We start from the raw sequence: 25,825 nt of genomic DNA, 5'->3' as shown, positions 1-25,825 counted from the left end.
GAGTTCACATGACCATATATGGTCATCTGTTATTTTAATCAAATCTCTTGTTCACTGTTGTCATAATAACACAGGATTCATCTTCCTAACTGCAACAGTGTTTGAGATATAATGGTTATGCATATTAATGAGTTCACATGACCATATATGGTCATCTGTTATTTTAATCAAATCTCTTGTTCACTGTTGTCATAAGAACACAGGATTCATCTTCCTAACTGCAACAGTGTTTAAGATATAATGGTTATGCATATTAATGAGGTTAGAAGCCCCCACCCCTTAGGCGCCCAGCGACAAAACCCAGCCACGTGCTATTCAGTTGAAAGAATGCATCTCATGAGTAGAATGCACATATACAATTTTAGCAAAATCGGACCAATACAACACATGTAAATGCACAAGATTTGTTTTCATAAAATCCAAGATGGCGGCCAAACCATGTGACTGATCAAAATAATATTATTTTTCTCATATGAAGCTAAGGCTAGGCATGGTAAATATAAAAACATCTAGTACATTGGTTGAATCACCTCTGAGAAACAAATGTCCAAACTTTTAGTCAATTTTGCTTAAAATCCAAGATGGCGGCCAAACCATGTGACTGATCTGAAATCTTTTTTAGGTTTCTGAAAGAGATTGATATAGAGATGCCATACAGCAATATGGAAAATAATCTCTCAAGTGTGGCATGAGTAAAAAAACTACTTCCTGTTTAGAAGAAACCCGATATGGCGGCCAAACCACGTGACCAATCACAATAATTTTTGCAAACATAAATGGGATTCATATATAGAAGATGAATACTACATATGAGAGCATTCTGCTTGGTGGTTCTGAAGAAGAAGATTTTTAAGTGTTTTTTGCCGTTTTTAGGGAAAACAAAATGGCGGGAAAAGTCACATGATCGCTAAAGTTTTTATTGCTGATATCTATTACACATGAGTTGTACTATATGCCATAAAAAAATCGAGACGCCTAGACCCTCAGAAAGTGGTCAAACAGCCACTTCCGGTTTTATTTCAATCCAATATGGCTGCCAAACTAATTGACCAATCGAAATTCTGAAAGCATGTTGCACCAGTTCACATTAGGGACTATCAGTATAGAGCAATATCAGACCACTCCGTTCAGCGGTTTTCTCAAACGGCTTGACGAAAAAAGTTACGGAAGAAAGAAAGAAAGAAAGAAAGAAAAAACTGAACGATAATAATAGGGGCCTCGCCCTTTGGGCTTGGGCCCCTAAAAAACCGAACAATAAGAATAGGGGCCTCGCCCTTCGGGCTTGGGCCCCTAAAAAACCGGACAATAAGAATAGGGGCCACGCCCTACAGGCTTGGGCCCCTAATTAAAGCCGCAAGCGGCGTCACCGGGGCCCAAGCTGATCTATCATGACAAGATTCTGTTTCATGATAAATGAGGTCACATGTTAGACAATCAGGTAGCTTGTATTATCAGTAACATGAGGTCGAAATGAAGTTGGTACCATGTATTTACCTGGTTTGGTTATCGAAATATGGTTTTCAGGATATATAATGAGCCATGTTCTTATGCACAATAATGAGATTACATAATCATATATAGCCATTTCTAATGTCAGTTACATCTTTCATTCAATGTCTTCATAATGACACTAGTTACATGTCCTGCTCTGCGACAGTGTTTCAGATATGACTGCTATGCATATTAATGAGTTTACATGACCATATATGGTCATCTGTTATTTTAATCAAATCTCTTGTTCACTGTTGTCATAATAACACAGGATTCATCTTCCTAACTGCAACAGTGTTTAAGATATAATGGTTATGCATATTAATGAGTTCACATGACCATATATGGTCATCTGTTATTTTAATCAAATCTCTTGTTCACTGTTGTCATAATAACACAGGATTCATCTTCCTAACTGCAACAGTGTTTAAGATATAATGGTTATGCATATTAATGAGTTCACATGACCATATATGGTTATCTGTTATTTTAATCAAATCTCTTGTTCAACGTTGTCATAATAACACAGGATTCATCACCCTAAATGCGACAGTGTTTGAGTTATAACAGTTATGCATATTAATGAGGTTAGAAGCCCCCACCCCATGGGTGCCCAGCCACGTGGCCTAGCAGTGTGCTATTGGGGCAAAATGATGCATCTGATGACACAAATGCACATACAAAATTTGAAAGAAATCAGACTAATACAAAACATGTAGTTGCATAATGTCTATTTTCACAAAATCCAAGATGGCGGCCAAACCATGTGACTGATCAAAATAATATTATTTTTCTCATATGGAGCTAAGGGCAGGCATGGTAAATATAAAAACATCTAGTAGATTGGTTGAATCGTCTCTGAGAAACAAATACCCAAACTTTTTGTCAATTTTGCTTAAAATCCAAAATGGCGGCCAAACCATGTGACTGGTCTGAATTTTTTTTTAGATTTTTGAAAGGGTTTGATACACTGATGCCATGAAGCAAAATTGAAAATAATCCCTCAAGTGTTGCCAGAGTAAAAAACTACTTCCTGTTTAGAAGAAATCCAAAATGGTGGCCAAACCACATGACCAATCGAAAAAAAATGTTCAAACATAAATGGGATTCATATATAGAAGCTAAATACTACATATGAGAGCATTCTACTTGGTGGTTCTGAAGAAGAAGATTTTTGAGTGTTTTTTGCCGTTTTTAGGAAAAATAAAATGGCGGGAAAAGTCACATGACCGCTAAAGTTTTTATTGCTGATATTTATTACACATGAGTTGTGCTATATACCATTAAAAAATCTAGACGCCTAGACCCTCAGAAAGTGGTCAAACAGCCACTTCCGGTTTTATTTCAATCCAATATGGCTGCCAAACTAATTGACCAATCAAAATTCTGAAAGCATGTTGCACCAGTTCACATTAGGGACTATCAGTATAGAACATTATCAGACCATTCCGTTCAGCGGTTTTCTCAAACGGCTTGACGAAAAAAGTTACGGAAGAAAGAAAGAAAGAAAGAAGAAAGAAGAATTAAAGCCGCAAGCGGCGTCACCGGGGCCCAAGCTATCAGACGAATTATGTAATTAAAGTGGTCAATGAATTGCCATTAAAGTACTTTGAATGATTTGTACAATAAGGTTGACGTGCCGATGGTTCCTTCTTTTTACCTGGTTTGGTTATCGAGATATTTTTTTAGAATATGCAAGGAGCCATGTGCTTATGCATATATTAATTAGTTCACCTGACCATATATGTTCATCTGTTATTTTATTCAAATCTCTTGTTTAATGTCACCATAATTCAGCGAATTGCCATTAAAGTACTTTGAATGATTTGTACAATGAGGTTGACATGCTGATGCTTCCTTCTATTTACCTGGTTCGGTTATTGAGATACGGTTTTTAGAATATACAAGGAGCCATGTGCTCATGCATATTAATGAGGTTACATAATCATAAATGATATTCTCTTATATGAGTTAATTTTTTTGGGAGATGTCTTCATTATGGCACTGGTTGCATGTCTTGTTCTGCAACAGTGTTTCAGATATGACAATTATGCATATTAATGAGTTCACATGACCATATATGGTCATCTGTTATTTTAGCCAAATCTCTTGTTTAACATCATCATAATAACACAGGTTTCATCTTCCTACCTGCAACAGTGCTTGAGATATAACAGTTATGCATATTAATGAGTCCACCTGACCATATATGGTCATCTGTTATTTTATTCAAATCTCTTGTTTAACGTCATCACAATTCAGCAGGTTTCATCTTCCTAACTACAACAGTGCTCAAGATATAGCAGTTATGCATATTAATGAGGTTAGAAGCCCCCACCCCATGGGCGCGTAGCCACACAACCTAGCCATGTGACATTCAGGGAAAAGAATGCGACTCTTGAGTAGAATTGACATACACAATTTCAGCCAAACCTGACCAATACAACACATGAAATTGCACAAGTTTCATTTTCACATAATCCAAGATGGCGGCCAAACCACGTGACTTATCGAAAATATATTATTTTTCTCATATGTAGCAATGTTCAGGCATGTTATATTCAAAACCAGAAGTTAATCGGTTGAATCAACTCTGAGAAACTAATGCCCAAACTTTTGGTCAATTTTACCTAAAATCCAAGATGGCGGCCAAACCATGTGATTGATCTGAAATCTTTTTTAGGTTTCTGAAAGAGTTTGATATAGAGATGCCATACAGCAATATTGAAAATAATCCCTCAAGTGTGGCATGAGTAAAAAAACTACTTCCTGTTTAGAAGAAATCCAAAATGGTGGCCAAACCACGTGACCAATCGTAATAATTTTTTCAAACATAAATGGGATTCATATATAGAAGCTAAATACTACATATGAGAGCATTCTGCTTGGTGGTTCTGAAGAAGAAGATTTTAAAGTGTTTTTTGCCGTTTTTAGGAAAAATAAAATGGCGGGAAAAGTCACATGACCGCTAAAGTTTTTATTTCTGATATTTATTACACATGAGTTGTACTATATACCATAAAAAAATCTAGACGCCTAGACCCTCAGAAAGTGGTCAAACAGCCACTTCCGGTTTCATTTCAATCCAATATGGCAGCCAAACTAATTGACCAATCGAAATTCTGAAAGCATGTTGCACCAGTTCACATTAGGGACTATCAGTATAGAGCATTATCAGACCATTCCGTTCAGCAGTTTTCTCAAACGGCTTGACGAAAAAAGTTACGGAAGAAAGAAAGAAAGAAAGAAAGAAAAAACTGAACGATAATAATAGGGGCTTCGCCCTTCGGGCTTGGGCCCCTAATTAAAGCCGCAAGCGGCGTCACCGGGGCCCAAGCTGACAAGATTCTGTTTCATAATTAATGTGGTCACATGTAAGACAATCAGGTAGCTTGAATTATCAGTAACATGAGGTCAAAATGAAGTTGGTACCATGTATTTACCTGGTTTGGTTATCAAAATATGGTTTTCAGGATATATAATGAGCCATGTTCTTAATAATGAGATTACATAATCATATATAGCCATTTTTAATGTCAGTTACATCTTTCATTCAATGTCTTCATAATGACACTTGTTACATGTCCTGCTCTGCGACAGTGTTTTAGATATGACTGCTTTGCATATTAATGAGTTCACATGACCATATATGGTCATTTGTTATTTTAATCGAATCTCTTGTTCAAGGTTGTCATAATAACACAGGATTCATCATCCTAACTACAACAGTGCTTGAGTTATAACAGTTATGCATATTAATGAGGTTAGAAGCCCCCACCCCATGGGTGCCCAGCCACGTGGCCTAACAGTGTGCTATTGGGGCAAAATGATGCATCTGATGACACAAATGCACATACAAAATTTGATAGAAATCAGACTAATACAAAACATGTAGTTGCATAATTTCTATTTTCACAAAATCCAAGATGGCGGCCAAACCACGTGACTGATCAAAATAATATTATTTTTCTCGTATGCAGCTAAGGCCAGGCATGGTAAATATAAAAACATCTAGTAGATTGGTTGAATCGTCTCTGAGAAACAAATACCCAAACTTTTGGTCAATCTTGCTTAAAATCCAAAATGGCGGCGAAACCATGTGACTGATCTGAAATTTTTTTTAGGTTTCTGAAAGGGCTTGATACACAGATGCCATGAAGCAAAATTGAAAATATTCCCTCAAGTGTTGCCAGAGTAAAAAACTACTTCCTGTTTAGAAGAAATCCAAAATGGTGGCCAGACCACGTGACCAATCGTAAACATTTTTTCAAACATAAATGGGATTCATATATAGAAGCTAAATACTACATATGAGAGCATTCTGCTTGGTGGTTCTGAAGAAGAAGATTTTTAAGTGTTTTTTGCCATTTTTAGGAAAAACAAAATGGCGGGAAAAGTCACATGACCGCTAAAGTTTTTATTGCTGATATTTATTACACATGAGTTGTACTATATACCATAAAAAAATCTAGACGCCTAGACCCTCAGAAAGTGGTCAAACAGCCACTTCCGGTTTTATTTCAATCCAATATGGCTGCCAAACTAATTGACCAATCAAAATTCTGAAAGCATGTTGCACTAGTTCACATTAGGGACTATCAGTATAGAGCATTATCAGACCATTCTGTTCAGCGGTTTTCTCAAACGGCTTGACGAAAAAGGTTACGGAAGAAAGAAGAAGATGATGAAGAAGAAAAATCCGAACAATAAGAATAGGGGCCACGCCCTACAGGCTTGGGCCCCTAAAAAACCGGACAATAAGAATAGGGGCCTCGCCCTTCGGGCTTGGGCCCCTAATTAAAGCCGCAAGCGGCGTCACCGGGGCCCAAGCTATCAGACGAATTATGTAATTAAAGTGGTCAATGAATTGCCATTAAAGTACTTTGAATGATTTGTACAATAAGGTTGACGTGCCGATGGTTCCTTCTTTTTACCTGGTTTGGTTATCGAGATATTTTTTTAGAATATGCAAGGAGCCATGTGCTTATGCATATATTAATTAGTTCACCTGACCATATATGTTCATCTGTTATTTTATTCAAATCTCTTGTTTAATGTCACCATAATTCAGCGAATTGCCATTAAAGTACTTTGAATGATTTGTACAATGAGGTTGACATGCTGATGCTTCCTTCTATTTACCTGGTTCGGTTATTGAGATACGGTTTTTAGAATATACAAGGAGCCATGTGCTCATGCATATTAATGAGGTTACATAATCATAAATGATATTCTCTTATATGAGTTAATTTTTTTGGGAGATGTCTTCATTATGGCACTGGTTGCATGTCTTGTTCTGCAACAGTGTTTCAGATATGACAATTATGCATATTAATGAGTTCACATGACCATATATGGTCATCTGTTATTTTAGCCAAATCTCTTGTTTAACATCATCATAATAACACAGGTTTCATCTTCCTACCTGCAACAGTGCTTGAGATATAACAGTTATGCATATTAATGAGTCCACCTGACCATATATGGTCATCTGTTATTTTATTCAAATCTCTTGTTTAACGTCATCACAATTCAGCAGGTTTCATCTTCCTAACTACAACAGTGCTCAAGATATAGCAGTTATGCATATTAATGAGGTTAGAAGCCCCCACCCCATGGGCGCGTAGCCACACAACCTAGCCATGTGACATTCAGGGAAAAGAATGCGACTCTTGAGTAGAATTGACATACACAATTTCAGCCAAACCTGACCAATACAACACATGAAATTGCACAAGTTTCATTTTCACATAATCCAAGATGGCGGCCAAACCACGTGACTTATCGAAAATATATTATTTTTCTCATATGTAGCAATGTTCAGGCATGTTATATTCAAAACCAGAAGTTAATCGGTTGAATCAACTCTGAGAAACTAATGCCCAAACTTTTGGTCAATTTTACCTAAAATCCAAGATGGCGGCCAAACCATGTGATTGATCTGAAATCTTTTTTAGGTTTCTGAAAGAGTTTGATATAGAGATGCCATACAGCAATATTGAAAATAATCCCTCAAGTGTGGCATGAGTAAAAAAACTACTTCCTGTTTAGAAGAAATCCAAAATGGTGGCCAAACCACGTGACCAATCGTAATAATTTTTTCAAACATAAATGGGATTCATATATAGAAGCTAAATACTACATATGAGAGCATTCTGCTTGGTGGTTCTGAAGAAGAAGATTTTAAAGTGTTTTTTGCCGTTTTTAGGAAAAATAAAATGGCGGGAAAAGTCACATGACCGCTAAAGTTTTTATTTCTGATATTTATTACACATGAGTTGTACTATATACCATAAAAAAATCTAGACGCCTAGACCCTCAGAAAGTGGTCAAACAGCCACTTCCGGTTTCATTTCAATCCAATATGGCAGCCAAACTAATTGACCAATCGAAATTCTGAAAGCATGTTGCACCAGTTCACATTAGGGACTATCAGTATAGAGCATTATCAGACCATTCCGTTCAGCAGTTTTCTCAAACGGCTTGACGAAAAAAGTTACGGAAGAAAGAAAGAAAGAAAGAAAGAAAAAACTGAACGATAATAATAGGGGCTTCGCCCTTCGGGCTTGGGCCCCTAAAGAAGAAGAAATTAAAGCCGCAAGCGGCGTCACCGGGGCCCAAGCTGACAAGATTCTGTTTCATAATTAATGTGGTCACATGTTAGACAATCAGGTAGCTTGAATTATCAGTAACATGAGGTCAAAATGAAGTTGGTACCATGTATTTACCTGGTTTTGGTTATCGAAATATGGTTTTCAGGATATACAATGAGCCATGTTCTTATGCACAATAATGAGATTACATAATCATATATAGCCATTTCTAATGTCAGTTACATCTTTCATTCAATGTCTTCATAATGACACTAGTTACATGTCCTGCTCTACGGCAGTGTTTCAGATATGACTGCTATGCATATTAATAAGTTCGCATGACCATATATGGTCATCTGTTATTTTAATCAAATCTCTTGTTCACTGTTGTCATAATAACACAGAATTCATCTTCCTAATTACAACAGTGTTTGAGATATAATGGTTATGCATATTAATTAGCTCACATGACCATAAATGGTCATTTGTTATTTTAATCAAATCTCTTGTTCAACGTTGTCATAATAATACAGGATTCATCATCCTAACTACAACAGTGCTTGAGTTATAACAGTTATGCATATTAATGAGGTTAGAAGCCCCCACCCCATGGGTGCCCAGCCACATGGCCTAGCAGTGTGCTATTGGGGCAAAATGATGCATCTGATGACACAAATGCACATACAAAATTTGAAAGAAATCAGACTAATACAAAACATGTAGTTGCATAATTTCTATTTTCACAAAATCCAAGATGGCGGCCAAACCATGTGACTGATCAAAATAATATTATTTTTCTCATATGGAGCTAAGGGCAGGCATAGTAAATATAAAACCATCTAGTAGATTGGTTGAATCGTCTCTGAGAAACAAATACCCAAAATGGCGGCCAAACCATGTGACTGATCTGAATTTTTTTTTAGATTTTTGAAAGGGTTTGATACACTGATGCCATGAAGCAAAATTGAAAATAATCCCTCAAGTGTTGCCAGAGTAAAAAACTACTTCCTGTTTAGAAGAAATCCAAAATGGTGGCCAAACCACGTGACCAATCGTAATAATTTTATCAAACCTAAATCGGATTCGTATATAGAAGCTAAATACAATACATGACAGGATTCTGATTGGTTGTTCTGAAGAAGAAGATTTTTAAGTGTTTTTTGCCGTTTTTAGGAAAAACAAAATGGCGGGAAAAGTCACATGACCGCTACAGTTTTTATTGCTGATATTTATTACACATGAGTTGTACTATATACCACAAAAAAATCTAGACGCCTAGACCCTCAGAAAGTGGTCAAACAGCCACTTCCGGTTTTATTTCAATCCAATATGACTGCCAAACTAATTGACCAATCAAAATTCTGAAAGCATGTTGCACCAGTTCACATTAGGGACTATCAGTATAGAACATTATCAGACCATTCCGTTCAGCGGTTTTCTCAAACGGCTTGACGAAAGAAGTTGTGGAAGAAAGAAGAAGAAAGAAGAAAAAACCGAACAATAAGAATAGGGGCCTCGCCCTTTGGGCTTGGGCCCCTAAAAACCGAACAATAAGAATAGGGGCCTCGCCCTTTGGGCTTGGGCCCCTAAAAAAACGAACAATAAGAATAGGGGCCTCGCCCTTTGGGCTTGGGCCCCTAAAAAACTGAACGATAATAATAGGGGCCTCGCCCTTTGGGCTTGGGCCCCTAATTAAAGCCGCAAGCGGCGTCACCGGGGACCAAGCTGATCTATCAGGACAAGATTCTGTTTCATAATAAATGAGGTCACATGTTAGACAATCAGGTAGCTTGTATTATCAGTAACATGAGGTCGAAATGAAGTTGGTACCATGTATTTACCTGGTTTGGTTATCGAAATATGGTTTTCAGGATACATAATGAGCCATGTTCTTATGCACAATAATGAGATTACATAATCATATATAGCCATTTCTAATGTCAGTTACATCTTTCATTCAATGTCTTCATAATGACACGAGTTACATGTCCTGCTCTGCGACAGTGTTTCAGATATGACTGCTATGCATATTAATGAGTTTACATGACCATATATGGTCATCTGTTATTTTAATCAAATCTCTTGTTCAACGTTGTCATAATAACACAGGATTCATCACCCTAACTGCGACAGTGCTTGAGTTATAACAGTTATGCATATTAATGAGGTTAGAAGCCCCCACCCCATGGGTGCCCAGCCACGTGGCCTAGCAGTGTGCTATTGGGGCAAAATGATGCATCTGATGACACAAATGCACATACAAAATTTGAAAGAAATCAGACTAATACAAAACATGTAGTTGCATAATGTCTATTTTCACAAAATCCAAGATGGCGGCCAAACCATGTGACTGATCAAAATAATATTATTTTTCTCATATGGAGCTAACGGCAGGCATGGTAAATATAAAAACATCTAGTAGATTGGTTGAATCGTCTCTGAGAAACAAATACCCAAACTTTTTGTCAATTTTGCTTAAAATCCAAAATGGCGGCCAAACCATGTGACTGATCTGAATTTTTTTTTTAGATTTCTGAAAGGGTTTGATACACTGATGCCATGAAGCAAAATTGAAAATAATCCCTCAAGTGTTGCCAGAGTAAAAAACAACTTCCTGTTTAGAAGAAATCCAAAATGGTGGCCAAACCACGTGATCAATCGTAAAAAAATGTTCAAACATAAATGGGATTCATATATAGAAGCTAAATACTACATATGAGAGCATTCTACTTGGTGGTTCTGAAGAAGAAGATTTTTAAGTGCTTTTTGCCGTTTTTAGGAAAAACAAAATGGCGGGAAAAGTCACATGACCGCTAAAGTTTTTATTGCTGATGTTTATTACACATGAGTTGTACTATATACCATAAAAAAATCTAGAGGCCTAGACCCTCAGAAAGTGGTCAAACTGCCACTTCCGGTTTTATTTCAATCCAATATGGCTGCCAAACTAATTGACCAATCGAAATTCTGAAAGCATGTTGCACCAGTTCACATTAGGGACTAACAGTATAGAGCATTATCAGATCATTCTGTTCAGCGGTTTTCTCAAACGGCTTGACGAAAAAAGTTACGGAAGAAAGAAAGAAATAAGAAAGAAAAAACCGGACAATAAGAATAGGGGCCACGCCCTACAGGCTTGGGCCCCTAAAAATGAACGATAATAATAGGGGTCTCGCCCTTTGGGCTTGGGCCCCTAAATATCATTTTTCACCATAAATGATTGTGGTTTTTAACAAGAAGAAAATGTCACTTTTTACGAAAAATGACAAAAATTTTCACCAAAATTAGAGAACTAAAGATATCATTACAAAATGAACAAATCTGAGAGAGCTCCACATGTACTGGTAGTACCTATATATGTAATATCAAAGTAATTGGACTTGCGGTTTTAAACGAGAAGTCGAAAATATCACTTTTTACCAAAAATGACAAAAATATTCACCAAAATTAGAGAATTGAAGATATCATCATGAAATGAACAAATCTGAGAGAGGTCTACCCAAGGTACATATACACCAAGTATCAAAGCATTCAGGCTTGTAGTTTTCAAGAAGAAGTCGAATAAGTAAAACGTTGACACGAACGACAGACGACGACAGACAATCACTCATATGATAAGCTCCGCTCGACAAAGTCGACAGCGGAGCTAAAATGAAGAAGTCCTGGATTATATGCCCTTGCCAGAATCAATGTATTCTAAACATAACAAGAATCTATTTATTCCTCTTATTCATTCCACAGTCACACTTTCATTCTATTCCATAAAATCATAAATTTAACAAGTCATTGAAAATGACACAGTCCCAGTTAAATTTTTGGAAGTTCTCTTTGTGCTCGTCATATTAAAGCGGAGGGGTTGTCGTGAGCGTGTCCTTGAAACTTGAGTACCAAGTGGCTTATACAATAGATTGTTTATTTACATCAAAAACACGTGTTTCGTGTCATAGTAATATGGCCAAAATAAAAACGGCCGTTATTCAGCCATCTTTGATCTGATTATGAAACACACTGATATGTATGATGTATGTGCTAAATACGAGTGGTATTTGGTACATAAATGGTACATAAATTGTGGAAATATAGTAGCAAGGCCAAAAAGTCAGATGGCTGTCAATCGGCCATCCTTGACCAGATTTTGAAACAAATTGTCATGGACATGCATCCTAACCTGTATAAAGTACATGTATGTGCCAAATTTGAATGAAAACTGACAGAGCACGTCCAAGATACCGCATAAAAAAACAAAAACAAGATGCCTGCCAGTCGACCATCTATGATCCAATTGCAAAATAAATCGTCATGGACATGTATCCTAACATGTATAATCTATGTACCAAGTTTGAATGACAACTAACAAAGCATGTCCAAAATACAACATTTTCAAAAAACAAGATGGCTGCCAGTCGGCCATTTTGAATCCAATCGCTAAACCACTGCATGTGCATATGTCCCACATAAGGTACTAGGCACATGCAAAGAATGAACGGAATCGGTCCACAGGATTCTGAAATATGACGTTGGATAGACTGACGCACAGACAGACGGACACACGGACGGTCGGACGGACAGACTCAGGAACTCACGGACGGTCGGGGACATGTATCCTAACATGTATGATCTATGTACTAAATTTGAATGAAAACTAACAAAGCATGTCCAAAATACAACATTTTCAAAAAACAAGATGGCTGCCAGTCGACCATCTTTGATCCAATTGTGAAATAAATCATCATGGACATGTATCCTAACATGTATAATCTATGTACCATATTTGAATGAAAACCGACAAAGCATGTCCAAAATACAACATTTTCAAAAAAACAAGATGACTGCCAGTCGGCCATTTTGAGTCGAATCGCTAAACCACTGCATGTCCCACATAAAGTACTAGGCACATGCAAAGAATGAACGGAATCGGTCCAAGGGATTCTGAGATATGACTCCGGACGGACGCACGGACACAGAATTATAAGTCCCCGTTTTCGGACTTCTTCCGAACGGGGACTAATTATTAACTCGTGGAAATCAGTTCAAGTATTATGAGCATCAAATCACAAACACGTAAAACTTTGTCTTAGAAAACAATTCACATACTCAACAGGAGATTTCTTTTTATCACTGCCAGGAAAGGAAAACCTTTGTAAAAATGATTTATTTCGTTACATGTACATGCTCCGTTTATTGGTGCCACAGACACACCAAGATCCAGATAACATACATGTAGTAAATTCATTGGAATAGATCAGTCCTAGTTACGGTACTGCATTGATTTTACCAAGCCTAAAAAACTTGGTGCATGGAAAGTAATAAAATTGGGGAGAAGACAAGTTTTAATCCAGATTCATATCTTTCATTTCAAGTCTTATAGCCATTGTCCTTTTTTTTTTAAACTGTCATCGCTTCTGATTATTCTCAAAAAAACGAGTTGGATCATGATTTTTAGGACTGAAAACAAATCTTGATAGCATGAGAAAAGAGGCTGCAGTATACTGTACATATGCAGAACGATTCACATGATGTTATAGGTCATTGGCAATCTCTGTCACTGTTTGCCAGCAAATGAACAAACTTTTAAATTAGTTCCATGTGTGTAATATGATGATAGGCCCCTGGTAGGGTCATGGAAACTTGTCATTGGGGCACAATTTATAACATGAACACTGCGAATATTTTATAAGGATCAGTGATTTGGTCATGATTTCAATTCTGACCTGAATGCTAATTATTCATGTAACCGCATTTTGGAAATGTGAAACCTTTAAAGTTGAACTTCGATAGGGTTGGGCTATGACCGTGTACACACATCAGGGCCTAACTATCGGGCCTAACTAATCTACCTCAATTGTCTTTTTCAAGTAGCCTCTCATTTCAATTATGGTGGAGACAAAATCGTTTGTACTTTCGCATAATTTCAGGCTTGATGAAGAGGTACGTGCCTTAATATCATTTGGAAGATTAAAGAAATACTGCAATAGATTGATAGCTCAACAGGATATAGAAAATGGTGTACGAAAATTATGCGACAAAAACACCAAAAATAAAAATCGTAGAAGCGACATGTTCCTACTACATTGTAGTTGAACAATTACAAGATGGTAATTTTGCATGACAATAACTTAAGCGAATAGGCTGTAACACATTTAGTGAATTTTAGCTGCCGTGTATCCTATTTATTTGAGATACATGTATTTAAATCATAACCCCTGTGCATTGTCTCATTCTTTTTTCGCCCAGCTTAACAGCATCGTGCCATGTAAAAAAAAAACACAAGCACGACCCAAAAATTATTTTTAGCCATGTGGTTTTCATACTAAGTATTTGACGACTGTGTTTGTTTCTGATTGAACTGAATTGAACTCTGGCAGATATCGGCTCTCATTCAACCCCTGACAGTGTGGTGGGAGGAGCAGCAGTTCGACTCTGATAAAATGCAGTCATGTAAACGTAGCAAGTATCTTCCATGCAAAGAGCTATGAACAAGCAACCTGACAGTCAAAATATCACTGTTGTTTCAGCAGAGCAGTCATACAAAAATAATTACAAGCACACATCTAGTTACATAAACATCATAGTGGACAAACAAATAACCTTGGTTTTGTTTCCATTTGATTTTAAGTTTCGATTTTACATTCGATCCTCGTAGTACTCAAATTTGTGATTCATCAACTCCAATTATAGGATATATCTGAATTAGTAGAGTGTTCCCCTTAAGTCACAAAGTGAACTAATCTCAAGGAATTCAGCCCAAGGTATATGTACATACATTTTGTATAACAAGTATCACTTCAATCGAACTAGTTGTCATCAATTAGAAGTCAAATTGCAATGTTGATCAAAAATGACAAAAGTATTTGCTAAATTTACAGAATTGAAAATATCATCACGAAATACTCAAACCTAAGGTGCACATAAACCAAGTATTAAAGCAACTGGCGTAGCAGTTTTCAACAAAAATTGGAAAAATTGCGGGACAATGACTGATAATCACCTATACCAACAGGTCCTCCTGTCCCCTTCAATGACAGCAAAGCTAAACAAGCAGCCTCTCGAGTGAGATAGCTCCGCTGTTAGCGATGCACATTTCAATTAAAGAACTGAAGACATCATTAGAAAATGAACAAGATGCATAGTATCAATGCAATGGGACTTGCTGTTTTCAACAAGAATTCAAAAATATCATTTTTCAACATAAATGATTGTGGTTTTTAACAAGAAAAAAATATCACTTTTTACCAAAAATGACAAAAATATTCACCAAAATTAGAGAATTAAAGATATCATTACAAAATGAACAAATCTGAGAGAGGTCCACATGTAGTACCTATATATGTAATATCAAAGCAATTGGACTTGCGGTTTTTAACAAGAAGTCAAAAATATCACTTTTTACCAAAAATGACAAAAATATTCACCAAAATTAGAGAATTGACGATATCATTACAAAATGAACAAATCTGAGAGTGGTCCATATGTAGTACCTATATATGTAATATCAAAGCAATTGGACTTGTGGTTTTTAACAAGAAGTCGAAAATATCACTTTTTACCAAAAATGACAAAAATATTCACCAAAATTAGAGAATTGAAGATATCATCATGAAATGAACAAATCTGAGAGAGGTCTACCCAAGGTACATATACACCAAGTATCAAAGCATTCAGGCTTGTAGTTTTCAAGTAGAAGTCGAACAAGTAAAACATTGACACGGACGACGACGGACAATCACTCATATGATAAGCTCCACTCGACAAAGTCGACAGTGGAGCTAAAAAGGGAGCTCAAAAATCACTTTTGACTGAAAAATAATTGTGAGTCAATCATGGGACATGTGTAGCTGTATTAGTTAATTTTTTTCCTGCTTGTTAGCAAGAGTACTTAAATATTATCAGCGAGTGGGCAATTGAAATTTTATATTATTTTTGAATATTATCGGTTTATTTTAATTATTTTGATGGAATTGGAAATGCAAGAATAATCTTACCTTTTATAATGCAATGATCATGCATGATTCTAGGCAAAAAATTCAAGCAATGACATTCTTTTTAAGGGCACCCCAAGGGGGGCAAATAACATATCCCATTACTGTACTACCTACTATCAGATCTTTGAAAGTAATTATACTACTGGTTCTAATGATCAGCATGGTATGAATGCCTTAATTCCCTGCATTCATCTTTTACAAATGATTATTTGATGCTTTTAAAAACTAAGCAATAGAACGATTGCAAGTGAGTGTTGAAATGGACTAAAGAAAACAAGAATAGTGTAAACGCTAGAATCATTTCTGACCAGAAGTGAACAAGAATAATACAAAATATTTGTACCAAACGCTTCAGCGTGGTATTATTTTTGATTATAGATTTTACTATTAATAACAGTCAAGAATATTTAGTTCATCATACCCATGATTTGATTTGTTGAAAAAACAACAAGCATTGTATACGAAATTTACACTTCAAATAATAGCTGCTTCTAGACAAGTATATAAAGAGACTCTAATATTATAATTTCAAAAGATTCAGTAAAACAATCACTGGGTTTTTTTCATTTCACAGATTACATAAATAAGATTAAACTTGTGTAAAATTATATCAAGACACTTGATAGAAGTGTCTATGTTGATTTCAGATTTTCAATATCAGTTAAAAACCTCAAATGTCAAATATTAAAATAAAAATACCACGATTTTCAATGCTCTGAATATTATTCTGTGGTGTCTTTCATAAAACTGACACAATGACATGCACTCACATGTTTACATTTTGTATGCAGGCTACCTGAGTATGATAAAATGTACATGCAAGCAGCATTTTGTTTTGAAAATAACCTTCTGATAACCTTATATACTGGGTATAGTGTTAAAATGTACAAGCAATAAAGGTAAAAAACAGTTTAAAAAATATAATAATAATCATCACGATATGGTAATAAATATTAATAACATATTCATATCTGCTCAATAATAATGAATCTTATTTTCTATTTTAAGATTGTTTCCATCCACTAACGTATGTTGATGGTACACTCATATTTAGAACAAAATTTGAGCATATTTATAAATACGGAATATGCTGTTACACTGCATGGAAGCACTCATTTGTGTGTTAGGGTTTCCCAATTGAAAATAGGATGGGTGGGTTATTTTTTTTTTGTGAATGTTTTATTCACATACATACCAGATGAAATTTGTTTCCATTCACATATTTCTTATTTTTTGACATTCTGGAGTATTGTAAAATATTTTATTTCAGCTGGAATTAATTTTCGCTGAATAGACTTTTTTGTGTGTTTTTTATGGAATTTATTTTCACTGATTTTTGACGAGTTGAATGTGAAATATCAGAAAAAAAAGTCTATTCACTGGATTTTATTTTCACTGAATCATTTCTTCAGCAAAATTCGTGAAAATAAATTCTAAGCGAAAATAAAAAAAAAAGTATTTGACAGTAGTCATGGAATGGAACATTTTTAATTAATCTCTCTTCACCCAGAAACCTTCAAACCATCCAAACCCCAAGTTTTCAAATGGATAACCACTTAAAACTGTTAATACTGTACTTCAAATCGAGAACTCATGAATTAGATATCACATTCAGTAGCCCACATTCCACATTGAGAAATAGACATTTAAAAGTGAAGGTAAATTGGAAATGACTGAATAATTAAATATGTTACACATAGATGTAAAATAAGAGATGATCAATTGACGTATAATTTCCATGACACCTGCAGCTATCTATGGCTACCTATTTGCATTAATTAGGATACAGACAGTTAGGAAATTCAGGAGAAAAATTAATTTAAATACCATTACGATAGAAATGAATATTCTTATATTTAGCAATTTATTACGAGTAAGTTTGAATGAAATATCATCCATACATACAATGTACATACATGTAACCTAGATTCGGATCCAAAATAGCAGAAATGCTTGATTTTCATAGATTTCAACCATTCAGCCATCTTAAATCAGATTGTGAAACAAATAAGTGTAGTGTATGATGTACATGTATGTGTGAAGTTTGAATGTGATCAGTTTAGTCATCATGTCCAGGATAGAATTTAGAAGTGGACTTGTTAATATGTTTGTGCATGCATACAAAGACTTCGTTTGAAAGGGGACTAAAAAGGTCTTATGATTTGATTCAAACTCTGATACCAGTATTTGTAAAACAAGTCATAGATCAAAGAGAGTACTGACAGCAAACAGCCATATTGTAAACCAGAATTGTTTATTCATTTTTATTTACATATTATATTTGAAACCAGCATTCTGAATACAGATTATGAATTATCATGAACTAGAAATACTGTGGTTGCAAGACACACAGTATTTGTTAAATACCGGTAAAAACACTAATTTGCAAATTTTTTTTTATAGAGAGTTTAATTGTTTCATCAATTGAAAACTCTCAATCTACAAGATTGAAGAACAGTGTTTTCATGACAAACAACAATATTTTTATACTAATACTAACAATGTTCAGTTCATGCTGCATAATCGAGTTACTGGTATAAATAAATATTTTATGTAATACTATTTATTATATCTACAGTCAACAAAACTCTTGATTGCATGCTGTCATGTCTTCAAAAGAATTTCTAAATTTGAAACAATACATTCAGCTTAGGAACCAAAGAAAAGTCTAAGATAAAAAGTAAATTTCCCCCATGACATTTCCTATTTTTTCCTCAAAACAATTGTGCATAATCTTAATATTTTTATTGTTTTCTGCTGACACAATTTGATGCCACTTTGTAACGGATTCTATGTATTTTTGTTGTTGATAATTTAGGACTAAATTGACACACTCTCCTATTAGATACAGATCATGATCAACATTTTTGAAAAATTATGGAACAAATATGGGTATTGGGTTCGATGACAAAAGGATCACAATGGGGGCCAGAATACAGTACAATCAGTCAAAATGAAACATGTGTGATGTATCTGTTGTACTTTTGTTGTAACAGTATTTGAGATTTTATTAACAAAAATTTAAAACTGTAGGAAATTTGTTAGGTATCCAGTCCAGTTATGTACTGTGTTTGTTTTATTAAATCACACCTCCAATAGAAGTACAAATAGAGAAAAATTTGCATTTTTGTGTACTGAATTCATCAAATCATTGACCTAACTAATGTAATGTAATGTAATGTAATGTAATGTAATGTAATGTAATGTAATGTAATGTAATGTAATGTAATGTAATGTAATGTAATATAATGTAATATAATGTAATATAATGTAATATAATGTAATATAATGTAATATAATGTAATATAATGTAATATAATGTAATATAATGTAATATAATGTAATATAATATAATATAATATAATATAATATAATATAATATAATATAATATAATATAATATAATATAATATAATATAATATAATATAATATAATATAATATAATATAATATAATATAATATAATATAATATAATATAATATAATATAATATAATATAATATAATATAATATAATATAATATAATATAATATAATATAATATAATATAATATAATATAATATAATATAATATAATATAATATAATATAATATAATATAATATAATATAATATAATATAATATAATATAATATAATATAATATAATATAATATAATATAATATAATATAATATAATATAATATAATATAATATAATATAATATAATACAATACAATACAATACAATACAATACAATACAATACAATACAATACAATACAATACAATACAATACAATACAATACAATACAATACAATACAATACAATACAATACAATACAATACAATACAATACAATACAATACAATACAATACAATACAATACAATACAATACAATACAATACAATACAATACAATACAATACAATACAATACAATACAATACAATACAATACAATACAATACAATACAATACAATACAATATAATATAATATAATATAATACAATACAATACAATACAATACAATACAATACAATACAATACAATACAATATAATATAATATAATATAATATAATATAATATAATATAATATAATATAATACAATATAATACAATACAATACAATACAATACAATACAATATAATATAATATAATATAATATAATATAATATAATATAATATAATATAATATAATATAATATAATATAATATAATATAATTTAATTTTGCAAATTTAATTTTTTACTTTCTTTAATAAAATAATATTTGTTCCTTTATTCATCTTGCCGATATTTTCCAATAAACAGATGGGGCATATGACAAATGGTGTGTTGGGCAATCAGATATCCTCATGATATTTTTCTGTTTTGTAAACATTTTAATTTGTTCTGGAGTGTGTTCTCAATAAAGTTACATACATTGTACATGTTTAGAAAGAGAGGTCTATAAAAAGACAACTAGTCTTGATTACCAGTACTGGTACTCTTTCTAAATATAGACACCTGTACAACAGATTAATCCTTCCCTTGCCCTACACTGCATGCACAGTGATTCACTGGTCTCAAAATGGATAGTACTAGCATCATGGAACATGTTTAATTATTCACCGGTACCTTATTTGGGATGAAACAGACAATACTTAGGCTCTTTGTTGGAAATGATTGATAAAAATTAGGTTGTTCTTATATTAGCAAATTTCTGATGTCCAGTTGGCATCTGAATCACTGATGCATATACAAGGTTATATTTGAAAATACCACAATTTCCCAAACACTGACTTTGTGTATTTTTCAACAGTGGGACTCCATGGTTATGATTTGAAGCTATGACAACAATATGAGTTTTCAATTTCTCAACATGTATTACAATCATGACTGCATATGTGAAATATGAACACAATGGATGTGTTATAGAAATATGAACACAATGGATATGTTATAGAAATTATAAGTTATAAGCTAAGACTTATAAAAACATAGAAAAACATTCTGCTTGATTTATTTTCTAAGATTTAAAAAAAATGTCATAAACATTGTGCATTTATTTTTATGTTTCATGAAAATTAAAAATATTTGTCTTACTCTAAATTACAAAAAACCAAAACAACATTTTTAACTGACCCACAAAATGAATGAGACATGAATATTGGAAGGAAAAGCCTTACAATAAATATAACATACACAGATACATCATAATAATATACTTAAGCAATAACCCCCGCCGAAGGCGGGTATACCACGAGATATTGCACAATTCACGACATATATGCACGAGCCGCAGGCGAGTGCATATATGGAGTGAATTGTGCAATATCAAGTAGTATACCCAACTTCGGCGGGGGTTATTGCTATTATATTATATCATTAAATCCCTCAATTATATCTTGTCATGTTTTCTTTGTTGGAAGTTCGCAATCCATCTCAAAGTAACAACACTGAGAACATAGCGTTCTGGCGTTCGTGTAGGCACCTCACGGTGTTGAGGGGCGGTGGTTTAGGTTTGTGTGGCGAACGACAATCACCCAACGACCGATGCTCACAACTTGGATCCCACCATTAACAAAAAGCAATATTATAGTCATATAACTTTGTAGCTGTTTTTAATTCAGTGTTTATTTCAATATTCTTCCAAAATTCAACCACTATATTTCCCTAAAAATCAAATAATACCGGTTTTATGTATTTCTGTATTAAACCTGTAGTCAATTCATGTTCCAGGGCCACTTGGTTTAGCCGTGCATTATCAGCCAATATACAATGGATTGCATATGCAAATTTTGTGTTCCGACCAATCAAATCGATGGATTACCACCATCAATATATTGGTATAATATACTAGTGAATACACATTAGTTAACATTATGTTAAAGTGTTACACAATCAACAAATTTAATTTCAATGTATTTAAAATATTACTGTATAATATGTAAGAAAAATATTCTAGTATTATTTTGCATATAGACAGCATTATTTTATTTTCTATGAATCAAAATTAAATGTAAAATGTAAACTTGGAGAGTGCAGATACACTACTGGTCAAACAAACATTGGAATTCAATAGTGTTAGGTTTCAACATCTAAGGTCAATGGTTTCAAACAGTTAAGGTCATCAACATTCTGAGGATTATGCTAGTAGTATGAACAGTAAAAATGTCACTTTGCTTTTTCTCAAAGAAATTTGTCTCCTTGTATCACAGAGCCTAAAAACCTGTTTTTAGGGTCTATGATTGAACTAGTATATTATGGACAATAGATTTGAAAAACAATGATAAGTACCAGACATAGTACAAGTAGGAAATACAATGATAAGTACCAGACATGCATGTCCTGTATCCTGCATGCACTGTAGCTAATCTCTCACTACATTAGCATTTCATACTCAAAACACTATTATATATCAGGAGTGGCAACCAAGACACTTAGGTACAGGTGAGAATATGCGAGGTGCTTTTCAAAATAAAAGGACTTTGTAAAAACGTGCGTTCAGAATTTTTATATAATTTATGAGCTAAGTAGTGAATATTTTTTTTTTTAAATCATGTAGTACAAATGTAGCTTTGTGGTTTAGACTTAAACAGTTCACATGAAATATTAATCAGTATAATGGAGATGAGAATTCCTTGATGTAATTTGACTAAGAGATTAGTTTGACGATATAGGGACTGTGGTCTGACCATGCACTGACTTTGGTTAAAATCATGGAGCTCCATGGTTAGAATATAGACCCTAAGGGTTTGTTTTTCTTCCAAGGTTATTGCCACTTGAGAATTGGGAACTGTTTGTGGCTGAATTGGTTTATCCTCAGCAATTGCGTCAAGTTTGAAGCTTTAGGGCAAGAAATTTAAAAAATATTCAACATACATTTGTAATTAAACTGTTATTAGCACTGTAGTCAGATACAAATAAATACAGGTAAAAGCCTGGTCTGTATAGCACACACTGTCATACATTACACAGTTTTGAAAGCAAACTGGTACATGTTTAATTTCTAGTAGTCCAATGGTAAACCAGAGACAAGAATTCGTAGACTATATGTACTTTTGGTTACTGTTAATTTTGCATACCTGAGAACTTTTACTTCAAAACTGAACAAATATATAAATATACCATATTACTTATTTGTGATAGCAGAAAACACATCAGTATACATCATTCCTGTAAGTCCTTCAGCAATGAAATGCTTCTATCATAGCAGTAAATGAGTGTAAGCAAAGTAATTGAAGAGACTATTTTGTTTGGTTGTGTAGTCATTCCTAATTTACAAAATAGCAAATCTAAAGTATTAATGGACGACCACATTTTGCTAAAAGGCACGACTTATAGGACCGGTCTGTTGCGTGTAAACAAAGAATCGTTGTTTAGGGTCCATTATAAACCATACATGGTCTCTACAGGTTTCCTGTCAGATTAATCACAAAAACAGATGGTACAAACATTATTTTTTTTCTTGTAATTAATTCAATTAGTAGTTTGCTAATAGATTTGTTTAAACATAACCTGGTATTCTCTTATTAACATAAATATTAAAATGTGACATTAAAAGTTAACTACTAGTACTAGTAATTATTTTATGGGTTGAGGCCATGTTCCTGTCTAATACTCCCCTTTAAATAAATAAAGATTCCATAGTCAAGTGCTAAGTTATCACTGTCAGTTGATTGAGGTAAGAAAATTAATTGTCATTCTTCATGACAGATCAAACAACAGACACACTATATTCCTTGAAGCCATCCCTAAAGAAAGCCCTATTCTCTAAGACAGACCGGAAACGGAAACGAGACAAAAACAAAAGATTTTTCAAGTTAGCGTGGGGGAAATATCGTCAGGGAAAGCTATTGTTTAAGCTAGTCTGTGATTGGTTGCTGGCAATGTTTGGGGGATTTTGACCAGTTTGTGATGTAGGCTTGTCTTAGAGAATGGGCAGAATTATGGAGGTGTGGCTAATAGAAGTCAAGGTGCTAACTGTCTGTTAGTGTATCAGAAAATACTGCTTATAAACAGATAATAAAAACTAGTTTGTTTGCCATTGCATAAGAGTGATTGACAAGAGTTTATTCACAGGAGACTTTTACTTTTTCTTCTCTAGCCTCGCATCTAATTAGATTTTCAAGGGAATCTTGACCAATGTTCAAATAATCATTATAAATTATGCATACAATCAGTAATACGAAATTCATAATTACCACAAAATGGATAGGTTTTCAATCCCACAAGTAAAGTAGTACACTGACCATCTATATTGGTTATTGGAGTGTCTATATATCTGTTTTCTTAAATTCTAAACATTAATATATTTATAAAAAAAAAATACACAATTTTTTTATTGTGAAAACTAAATAAATATTGAAGAATAATTGGTTTGAAGATTGAAGCACTGAATAACAAACCACAAAATCAAAATAAGCACAGCCTCCCACCCACAGAGTCTGGGCATGACCAGAGTAAACATACGGTTTGACAACGTGGAATTCACTCTGGGTAAACAGCTTGTGCACTTCCAAGGATGAGTGATTTAAACATTGCAGTACATAAAAAAAAAAAAAACACTCGTTGTTGCTGACAAAATGATTCAACACAAAATGTACAAGAACAACTAGCATGTAAAACATAATACACAATGTCAAAATTTGCATTCAAAGTGATATTGAAAATTATATGCGATAACATATACGAGTTTCTGACTTTTCTTCCGCTGATCCCAAGGAAAGAACCATAGTAAGAGAGAGAGAGAGAGAGAGAGCAGAGAGAGCAGAGAGTGGACTGAGCGCTGTCCATAAGCGTATGTGATTTATAAGCACTAATCTTGATAGCAGAATTGCTACATTACCTAAGTGGGTAGTGGTTGACGACCAGTCAATAAACAGTATGTATACACATTTAAACCAGCAAACAATCACCAAGTTTCACAAAAAACCGACAAGTTGGGTGCAGCTCAAAAGCAATCAATGTCTTACCTCGGGAGAGTCTTTACTCACGGTATTAAAAATATACAAAGCGAAGCCACCAAACCATACTACAGCAAGAAAAACAAGAAACCGCACTTTCCGGCGAATCATCTTGTCATTTGTGTTCTCTTCATATGGATTTTTTTGAACGCAGACCTGAACGCGCGGAGACGAGTTATTACTGTAAATCCCGGAAGTTTTATACAACACCACCGGAAGTGGGTCGTATTGAATTCTGGGTAGAGAAAGTTGCATAGTTTTACAAAGTTATGTGAACACAGGCATGACGTGCAATGCTCCATGCACATGGACGTCTAAGATTGCCCTAGTTACGCGATATTCTCTGCTTATTCACTTCTTATAAGCAAATATTGATTGATTTGAATATGGAAATAGGCGAGGTGTATCAATGTTGGGTAATTTCACACGAGTACATTGTCGATTTCACAGTAGTGAACATTTAAACACATGTAGCATGACGCCGACGGGAACACTCTGGGCAACAAAAACAAAATGAAACAGAGAATAAGGGGAAAAGAAAGAATAACGGATATTGTTGAGAGCAATTGCTTGTTACTACATTTGTTTTGTTGATTTCAATTTTAAAATAGTCTAAGATTAATACAAGAAACAGAAAATAAATGAATAACTCCTAGTTATGAACTTTCAAACCATAGTTTTTTAATAGTAATAAACTGTAATATTAATGAAAACAGACGGCTGTAACATAAGATACATGATACTTTATTAATTGAACACATTGACGAGTTTTGCCGGTTTCTGTGATTTGGTTAAACGGCGTTTCTATCACTAGAGGGCGCTACGCAACACACTT

At 33.9% G+C, this 25,825-nt stretch overlaps 1 protein-coding gene across 1 annotated transcript in view; it reads right to left on the bottom strand.

Moving 5' to 3' along the window:
• Positions 1-25,208, bottom strand: part of LOC100378373 (polypeptide N-acetylgalactosaminyltransferase 2-like) — an 86,944-nt gene extending 61,736 nt beyond the window's left edge. The window contains exon 1 of the mRNA XM_006817365.3: positions 25,000-25,208. Coding sequence (XP_006817428.1) covers positions 25,000-25,101 — 102 coding nt within the window. The 5' untranslated portion in view covers positions 25,102-25,208. The remainder of the gene's footprint in view (positions 1-24,999) is intronic.
• Positions 25,209-25,825: the final 617 nt, after the last annotated feature.

The sequence above is a fragment of the Saccoglossus kowalevskii genome, chromosome 2, assembly GCF_978046115.1.
Source record: "Saccoglossus kowalevskii chromosome 2, keSacKowa6.1, whole genome shotgun sequence".
NCBI classification, from domain to species: domain Eukaryota; kingdom Metazoa; phylum Hemichordata; class Enteropneusta; family Harrimaniidae; genus Saccoglossus; species Saccoglossus kowalevskii.
Note: the sequence above shows the minus strand (reverse complement) of the source record. Positions and strands in the feature narration are given on the sequence as shown.